Raw genomic sequence first — 9,955 nt, forward strand, 5'->3', positions numbered from 1 at the left:
ATATGTGTCTGTGTTAGAATCTCATTTTTTCTTCGGATTTAGATTAAATCATATTTAGATGAATTTTAAAAAATAAACAGCATAGCATGGAAATAATAGGAGGCTAGGTTTTGTTGAGTCTCATTCCCTTGGGGAAAAATTGCTTTTGCGATTTTATTTTGATGTACGATAACCTAACAAGGATCTTCCACTCATTAGCTTCCTGATTATTGTTTTCCAAGAAAGAAGGGAAATATCTTTTCAATTGAGCTGTCTGAAGTCACTCCCTTGTGTAGATTTCCCAGGCCGATGTTTCACTGTAAGAAGACTACATCATAGATGGCTCGGCCATTTCACAAGCAACGAATCCATGATTTTGCAATAGTCCACTGCTCTAAGAGACCTACCTATCTTTGTTTTTAATAAATGCTTAAAGTTTAACTAAGGCTTTGGAATAATCTTTCTCTTGAGAAGGGTGATTTAAGGGCTGAGAGAGGCAAGCATGTATCCGAATGCCAACAATTTAAATCTTGACTGTCACTTTTAGCCCATTAACCTTGTCTTGATCTGTGATGTTTGCCTGTGTGAGAGGAACACTGGGACTTCCCTGTCCGTAGAGCATTTTAAAGATGACAAAATAATTCAAATGATCGAAGTTTGTTTAGAGGGAGAAGAGTCTGCAGCCGAATGCAGGCTCCCGGGTCCTTAGAGATTCCTCAAATTTGCATGGGCAGTTACACAGGGGGATTGCATCAGTGCAGAGCCACCAGCCACACTGATGCCATGCAATTACACAACGGCTTCGGTGCTTAAACTTTAAAATTCTTCTTACGCCATTGTGCCTGTTCTGTTAGAACAAACTGCAGCAAATGATCCAAAGCCAATTCAAATGACTGAAGAAGAGGTGCCCGGCGGGGTGAGAGGGAAGAGGTACAGCATGGCCCCTACTGGCCAGCTGAAGCAATCACCAGTCCTCGGTGCTGGCTGCCACAACTGCGGGCTTCTTTGTGCTTCGTAGTCCATGCTTTTCAAGTGGGACCAGCAATAAGAATCACCGAATTCACAGAAGAGCTGTAAAGATGAATGAGGGAAGTTAGGCAAAGCAGGACCTGGTCCTGGTACAGAAAGTACTTGAACATGGGGGCTAGCATAGCTCTTTTTTTGGATGGTTGGTTGGTTATTTTTAAATGTCAGTATCCACAGTTGTGCCTTCACTAATTCCTTTTATAAACCATATGCTACTGTGATCTCCCTGGTAAGTTAATTTAGATCATAACACCGTAAGCCCCCAGATACAAAGTACTTGACACAAAACAAGGTATGGCCAAGAAGAAAATCTAATTAAAATATTAATAAAGCTGGAACTACCAGGGAAAGAAGAGTTCATAATGAGGTTAAATGTCTCACCATCTGAGTGTAAATGTTCTCAAGCATTCATTTGGAATACAACCTTTCCAAAAGTCTTAAAAGATTGAACAGATGCTCCTGAAAGTCAGTCAACTACATTACCAATTTGGCACTAATTTATTCTTTTCTTCCCTGTTCGTGGTGAAAGATGGGGGAGGGGGGACACCAAAGATAACTGAGCAGCCCAAACTGGGTGTCCTGCAGAAAATGGCCTGGAATGAAAGGGGAAAGAAATAACAGCTGGAAAGTGATTTTGCAGGTTTTCCATTCCTAAGGCAGATGTCTGGCCACAGCTGTGGTTGTTGAGATGTTCATAAATTACCATTGTTTATCAATAGGAAGTGCTCACATTTCCAGGATAAGTAAGAAAACATACCTTCCAACTAGTTGTAAAAGAGAATGACAAGTAGATTAAGTGTACGAATAGAATTTGAATTTGTACGAATCTCACATTTTGGCAGGCAGAAACAAGCATGGTAAGAAGCAAATATCACGTTTTTAGCTTCTCTACATTTCGACAGAATGGAATTCTTCTATGTGGCAAACATGCCTCCCCTTATGCAGTAAAATCCAACACCATTTTCCCAAAGTCTAATTCCTACCAATGATGCACTAAATCATTTTAGTGTAGCTACTAAATGCTTTCTTATTGCTAGGCAGGGCATGTTACAGCTTCTTTTTTATATATGCACCAGATTTTCAAGATTCTATTGAAAACTAAATGATCTTTATGACATTTTGGAACATCCCACCCCACTTATTGATTTCCAGAATTTCTATCATTAATTAAAGGGTCTTCTTTTACCATCTTTTCCTCTCAAAATGCCCCCGTCAAAAAACAAGTCTATTCCCCAACTGCCTATCAGAGATTAAATAAAAGTCAGTCTATCACAGCAGCAGCCCTGGTCATGCCAATTTCACAGTGTGATTTGCGCACTCATTTCATTTTGAAAATGACCCTGCCCTCCATCTGTCTAAGCCGAATGCCCTGCTTTTCTCAAGCCAACACATTCAAGCCAGCACAGCCTCCCTCCTGCTCCGCCCGGCTGCCATGCACACAGATAGGTACCAACACAAAGAGGCGAACCTCAGCTGATGCCTGTAGGGATCAGAGAAATTTGCCACAGAGCAGATAGTCCTTCTATTTTTCATATCATTTATAGGGAACCATTTGAAAGTGAATGGTTTTGCGATACAACTCTTGGAAACAGAGTGACAGACTAAAGATATATAAGGCAATTTCCTGTTTCCATGTTCTATCATCTTACCTTGATTTAATAGCAACTTACCCAAAGTGACAGTTCATATATAAGTACTTTAAAATACAGAGCCTGAGTTTCCAAGAGACAAGTGTAGTCAGGCAGCCGTAGAGGTAAGGTTCTCCCCGACTCATCTTCAATTACTGAGAGGCACTTGCCAGGATCCCTCCTCAATCCATGTGCCTTCTTAGGTTGGAGGCCCTTAAATGGTGCACCCAGAGACTAGATTGAAAGAAGCATCAAAGTAGGGTGATGGTTATCTTCATCAGCTGTCTTCTGTGGGGAAATTTAAGTGGCCTAGAGCCCCACTCAACTCCACTGAAATAGGTGTAAGTTGTCCCTTCGTTGTTATTCACAAGGTGGAAGCTTCCCTATCTAATTCCACACATAAGAACACAACTCTGCCACTTTCTCAGCAAGGGAAAAGACTTCATGAGTTCATAAAGTCAGTTGTTTCATGGCAGCAGCAATTGTAGGTCAGCAAAACTTGCCTCCTAGCTACTCAAGGTGACTAGGGGTTATACCACCCCCACTAGTTACTTCCTAACATCTGCTCACAGCTGTAATTCAGGTCTGAGAGATCAAATTTCTACTGCCCAAACCAACTTGGTTAATTTTTTTAATGGAGAAAAAAGACACTAATCTACCATCATACAACTTGCCACCAAACACTGGGCCCCTAAAAACTCATCTGTAGAAACTATATGAAATAGATTATTCATCAGTCACTGTTTCCTACTGAAACTAACTGTTGGATGGCGAAGCCACTATCTAACTATGTGGTCTTCAGCAAACTACTTGAAACTTTCTAGTAGACAGATTCTTTATCTGTAATATATAGAATATAGGGTGGATATTAAGATAAGCATTAATATATGTAAATGGTCTAATAGAGTGCCGTATCTTATATCTTACATACAGTTGCTGCTGGCTCTGAAATGTATAAATAGAAGAAATGGAGGGGCAGCAAAACTATAGAGGAGGCATATAAAGGACCTGTACTGAAGTCTTTAAATACATAGCAAATGCTTTTATTCAAGCATCACTCATCTTACACACTACACAGGACAGTGCAGATCATGGAAACTCCATGGAGAGGTAGGGAGATCAAGGAAGACTGGTTTCCTCATTACAGTGAAATTTGAAGACCTGGGGCAGTAAACAGCCAGGTTTAAAGGGCAACATCTGCTCAGTAATACTTGCGTATGAAAAAGGGGATTGGGAGGCCCTTAATTCTAAAATTAAACGTCTCCCATACCAGGTAAGATTCACAAAACCATTTCCTAACTTTTAGCTGTGGAAACAACTAAAATAAGAACGCTTGGTTTCTGAATATTAGGTTTTTTGAGAGTGTCCCCTCAAGGCAGCTTAAAAACAGCCTATTCTAATTCTAAGGGGAACTTCAAAGAAATTTTCCACCTTTTCCAGACCATGCATGAACAAAAAGAAAATGCGAAACGACATTATTTGCATGCAGCACATAGTGTATAAGGCTCATAGACGCAAGGAACATATGACCATAAACCTTCCTCCCCAGTCTAAGAGACCTAGGTAATACAACAGGTAGCCAGCAACCCTCGCGTCGATAAGGAACCAAAAGCCAGTGAATCCCTATCTGTCAGGCAGACCGGTCCGTCTGGCGGAGACTACATATCCCAGAAAGGACCGCGGGCACGCCCCGAACAGCTTGCGTGCATTTGACCGGTGCATGTCGGGAAGTAGAGTTTAAGTTTCTGATTTAGCGGGAGGGGTTCCCTCTCTCTTCGATATTCACGACTTCTGCCACCCGTACTCGAAGGCCGAATCGGTAATTGAGAGACTCACATAGTGATTCCTTTTTATTATTAACTCTCTCTGCGTTGCAAAGTAATCTCCGGAGAAGCAGTTTTCCGTTTCCGGTAGGCTTGTTGCCTTGGTAACTAGGACGCACAACAACCTTGGCCGTTATGGCGCGGCTGGGCTGTACACAGATCCCCGACGGGGAGTTCACCGCGGTGGTGTACCGGCTCATCCGAGATTCACGCTACACCGAGGCGGTGCAGCTGCTGGGCGGAGAGCTCCAGCGGATCCCGAGGAGCCGCGCCGGCCTGTCGCTGCTGGGCTACTGCTACTACCGCCTGCAGGAGTTCGCGCTGGCCGCCGAGTGCTATGAGCAGCTGAGCCAGCTGCACCCGGAGCTGGAGCAGTACCGCCTGTACCAGGCCCAGGCCCTGTACAAGGCCTGCCTTTATCCGGAGGCCACCCGGGTCGCCTTCCTCCTCTTGGACAACCCCGCCTACCACAGCCGGGTCCTCCGTCTGCAAGCTGCCATCAAGTACAGCGAGGGCGATCTTCCGGGGGCCAGGAGCCTGGTGGAGCAGCTACTGAGTGGGGAAGGGGGAGAAGACAGTGGGGGTGAGAACGAGTCAGATGGCCAGGTCAATCTGGGTTGTTTGCTCTACAAGGAGGGGCAGTACCAAGCTGCATGTTCCAAGTTCTTTGCAGCCCTGCAGTCCTCGGGCTACCGGCCTGACCTTTCCTACAACCTGGCTTTGGCTTATTACAGCAGTCGACAGTATGCCTCAGCTCTGAAGCACATCGCAGACATTATTGAGCGTGGCATCCGCCAGCACCCAGAGCTAGGTGTGGGCATGACTACCGAGGGCATCGATGTTCACAGTGTTGGCAACACCTTAGTCCTTCATCAGACTGCTCTGGTGGAAGCCTTCAACCTCAAGGCAGCCATAGAATACCAACTGAAAAACTATAAGGTTGCCCACGAAACCCTCACTGACATGCCACCCAGGGCAGAGGAAGAGTTGGACCCTGTGACCCTGCACAACCAGGCACTAATGAACATGGATACCAGACCTACAGAAGGGTTTGAAAAGCTACAGTTTTTGCTCCAACAGAACCCGTTCCCCCCAGAGACCTTTGGCAACCTGTTGCTGCTGTACTGTAAGTATGAGTATTTTGACCTGGCTGCAGATGTCCTGGCAGAGAATGCCCACTTGACCTATAAGTTCCTCACACCCTATCTCTATGACTTCTTGGATGCCATGATCACTTGCCAGACAGCTCCTGAAGAGGCTTTCATTAGGCTTGATGGGCTGGCAGGGACGCTGACTGAGCAGCTTCGGAGACTCACTAAACAAGTGCAGGAAGCAAGACACAGCAGAGATGATGAAGCTGCCAAAAAGGCAGTGAATGAATATGATGACATCCTGGAGAAGTATATTCCTGTGCTGATGGCCCAGGCAAAAATCTACTGGAACCTTGAAAATTATCCAGCGGTGGAAAAGATCTTTCGCAAGTCTGTGGAATTCTGCAGCGACCATGATGTTTGGAAGCTGAATGTGGCCCATGTTCTGTTCATGCAGGAAAACAAATACAAAGAAGCCATCGGTTTTTATGAGCCCATAGTCAAGAAGCATTACGACAACATCCTGAGTGTCAGTGCCATCGTACTGGCTAACCTCTGTGTTTCATATATTATGACTAGTGAAAATGAAGAAGCTGAGGAGTTGATGAGGAAGATCGAAAAGGAAGAAGATCAGCTCTCCTATGATGATCCGGACAAGAAAACCTACCATCTCTGCATTGTGAATTTGGTCATAGGAACACTCTACTGTGCCAAAGGAAATTATGACTTTGGGATTTCTCGAGTTATCAAAAGCTTGGAACCTTACAATAAAAAACTGGGAACTGATACCTGGTATTATGCCAAAAGATGCTTCCTGTCCTTATTAGAAAACATGTCAAAACACACAATCATGCTTCGTGACAGTGTTATCCAAGAATGCGTGCGGTTTCTGGAACACTGTGAACTTTATGGCAGGAACGTACCTGCCGTTATTGAACAACCGCTGGAGGAAGAAAGAATGCATACTGGAAAGAATACTGTCACATATGAGTCCAGACAGTTGAAAGCTTTGATTTATGAGATTATAGGGTGGAATATGTAGCCATGTTTGATAATGGGCATTTATCATAATGGCTCTGTTATCTATATTTGTTATTCTCTTTATTTACCCTTTGGCTTCTTTACATCTGTAGAAATTTTTACCCTTTAAAAATTAATTTAGCTGTACTATTTCTCTGAGAAATCTCACCAAATGAAATGTAGTAAAAGGCACTTGAATCCTAGAAGAATATGAAAGAATTTAAAAATTAATGAGGAAGTTGTGTTTAATAGTATCTGTAGTACCTGTGTTCCCTCTCCTATGTATACTTGAGCTTGCTATATCCTGAGGGAACTCTGCAGGACAAGCTGACGTTATCCAGGGGCTAGGCACTCTGAAGCCCAGGACTTAATGAATAGAAGGTCTGGACATTAAAACTTACTTCAAGAATATGTGCTCTACTCCAACATTAACCCTTATAAGTACATTAATTTACAGTGCATACATTTTGCATAGCTTTTAGTATTTCTTGGCAGAGGTTTTCAATACAGTTGTAATGTTTTTTTTTTAACAAAAGTTTCTTATGTTCTAAGTGGAGTTCTTTTTGTTGTTTTTTTTAAATTTGTTTTTAATGTGCAAGACCCAGGGGGAAACTTTGTACTATAAAAAAATAATGGTGCTATGGCATGGAGACAATAAACATGATTGCCAAATTTCCATGGTTTTCTTTTGCTCTATTTGTTAATACTTTGAATATATAAATGTAAATAAAGTATAATCATACTGCTTTCATATTTGATTTTTAACAGTGATTAATAACAGTTTTAGCCTCAGTTCTTAATTCTTACCTTGTATTTCTATTTAGGATGCATTAATGCTAGAGTTTGGTTCCATGTTGTACCTTCTTGAAAATGGAAAAATATTGTATATTTCAATAACCCCATCAACCTCCTCTCTTATTCATACAACAACAGGTGGGATGGTCTATCGTGGATTCTGAGATTGTGACTGGTAGATTGATAATGCAAGTTTCATATTCAAGAGCCTTTTGATAGTGTTTTGGAGTTTTCACTATGAACTCCATTCATTATGCTTGGGCATTTAATTTTCTATAAGCTACAAGAGCTTTACTGTTTTTTTCACCTGCACCTTACCCCTTTGCTCTTCAAAAATGTAACTGTACCCTTGCTGGTGTAGCTCAGTGGATTGAGTGTGGGCCTGTGAACCAAAGGGTCACCGGTTCCACTCCCAGTCAGGGCACATGCCTGGGTTGCGGGCCAGATCCCCAGTGGGAAGTGTGTGAGAGGCAGCCACACATTGATGTTTCTCTTTTCCCCTTTCTACAAATAAATAAATAAAATCTTCTAAAAATATATGTAACTGCCAACTAAACTCTACCTGGTTTAGGAAAAAATCAAAAGTATTAGGTTGAATCATATGAAATTGCTGATTTCAAAAGTTTTGAAACAATAAAAACAGCGATTGCTGTTCTAAGAGCTTTCCATAAACAGTGGGGATTCCTGCTATGATTGATTTTTTCTGGAGGAAACAGCTATATATATACTGAGATGTAGTATGCTCAGAATAGTTCCTCTATAGCAAGACATCTTTGGGTGCTGAAACGCTATCATATCTGTTCAAGAATTTGGAATTAGCATTGTGAATGCTAATGGATGGTCTCCAATTTATGTGGCTTTTAATTATACAAGCTACTACCATTTACCTAGTTGATAGTGATCATCCCACATTTGGGGGAATATCTAAAGGGATTTTTGAATATGCATTTATATGCTGCATATTGAAGGATATGTTCCTTTTGTTTAAAAAGTGCAGTCCTTGGTCAGGTGATTCCTTTCCAATCCTAACAGCTTCTTCTACTACAAATTCACTTAGGGAGCATGTAAAGAAAAAAAATTGCCAATCTTCCATTTCCAGTTGGGTTGTTAACCTTGGTAAGTCGGATGCACAGCAACCGTGGCTGGGGAGGAGTTCACCGCGGTAATGTACCGGCTCATCCGAGATTCACGCTACACCGAGGCGGTGCAGCTGCTGGGCGGAGAGCTCCAGCGGATCCCGAGGAGCCGCGCCGGCCTGTCGCTGCTGGGCTACTGCTACTACCGCCTGCAGGAGTTCGCGCTGGCCGCCGAGTGCTATGAGCAGCTGAGCCAGCTGCACCCGGAGCTGGAGCAGTACCGCCTGTACCAGGCCCAGGCCCTGTACAAGGCCTGCCTTTATCCGGAGGCCACCCGGGTCGCCTTCCTCCTCTTGGACAACCCCGCCTACCACAGCCGGGTCCTCCGTCTGCAAGCTGCCATCAAGTACAGCGAGGGCGATCTTCCGGGGGCCAGGAGCCTGGTGGAGCAGCTACTGAGTGGGGAAAAAATCTACTGAAAAAGATGTTTTTATTAGAAAACATGTAAACACAATTATTGTCATGACACTATTATTCAAGAATGCATTCAATTTCTAGAATACTGTGAACTTTGTGGCAGGAACGCACCTGCTGTTATTGAACAACCTCTAGAAGGAAGAATGCATATTAGAAACAATACAGTCACACATAAATCCAGACAGTTAAAAACTTTGATTTATGAGATTATGGGATGGAACATGTAGTCATGTCTCACAATGGTTTTTTCGTTTTGTTACTTATATTTCACAGCTTTTTAAAATCTGTATTATCCTTGGCATCTTTTTTAAAATCTGGATTATCTTTGGCATCTTCTTACATTTGTTATATATTGAACTTTGTGCAATAGTAATAACAAGTATTTGTTTTGAGGAAGTTTCCCATTTAATTAAGAAGAGTTAGCTCATGCAGTATGAGCTAAATCAGTTTGTTTTTCTATGCCAGTAACAGTCACCATATCTTGCCCTCATGCAAATATTACTAGAGTGAAATCTTTATTAAAGCAAGTAACCCTAAATAGCAGTTTATATTCATCTTCAGGCTGTAAAAAAGAGTGTGCCCCATGCCAGTGAACTTTTGCATTGCTCCTATCGCTAGCCCCTTGGCTGGACCATTTCTCAATCAACAAAGACAGGTTCACTGTGCCCTTTCAGGACAGACTGTGCTTCTAGTAAGACGGGTTCTGGCCTGAACTGTACGCCTGCATTCGATTGTCTTAGTCCTTTAATGAAAGACTAAATGAAACAGAATTTGCACCCTTGGTCCAAGCTCTTTAAGATGTACAGCTATTAATGGGAGTAAAAGACAGGAAACTATACTTGAATAACAATTTTTGAAAAAGTACAGGTATTAAACAGGTGATAATGTTTTTCTTGATTCTTTTCAGGTTTTGAGGTCCAGCCCACGACTTAATTTTTTTTCTGTAATTTGGCTGATTGGTTGGTTTTTAGTTTTATAATCAATGTTTCCCTTCATCTTTCATTTTTTATTGTACCTCCTTGAGAATACTGACAAATATC

At 42.4% G+C, this 9,955-nt stretch overlaps 1 protein-coding gene across 1 annotated transcript; it reads left to right on the plus strand.

The window, feature by feature from the left end:
- Positions 1 to 4,388: 4,388 nt before the first annotated feature.
- LOC118985661 (tetratricopeptide repeat protein 30B-like) lies at positions 4,389 to 7,751 on the plus strand. Its single transcript, XM_037044381.1, has one exon. It carries the CDS (start codon positions 4,592 to 4,594, stop codon positions 6,587 to 6,589), a length of 1,998 nt encoding a protein of 665 aa, XP_036900276.1. The 5' UTR covers positions 4,389 to 4,591; the 3' UTR covers positions 6,590 to 7,751.
- Positions 7,752 to 9,955: the final 2,204 nt, after the last annotated feature.

This window comes from Sturnira hondurensis, unplaced genomic scaffold (genome assembly GCF_014824575.4).
Source record: "Sturnira hondurensis isolate 20B ecotype Veracruz unplaced genomic scaffold, ASM1482457v3 Scaffold0004136, whole genome shotgun sequence".
NCBI classification, from domain to species: domain Eukaryota; kingdom Metazoa; phylum Chordata; class Mammalia; order Chiroptera; family Phyllostomidae; genus Sturnira; species Sturnira hondurensis.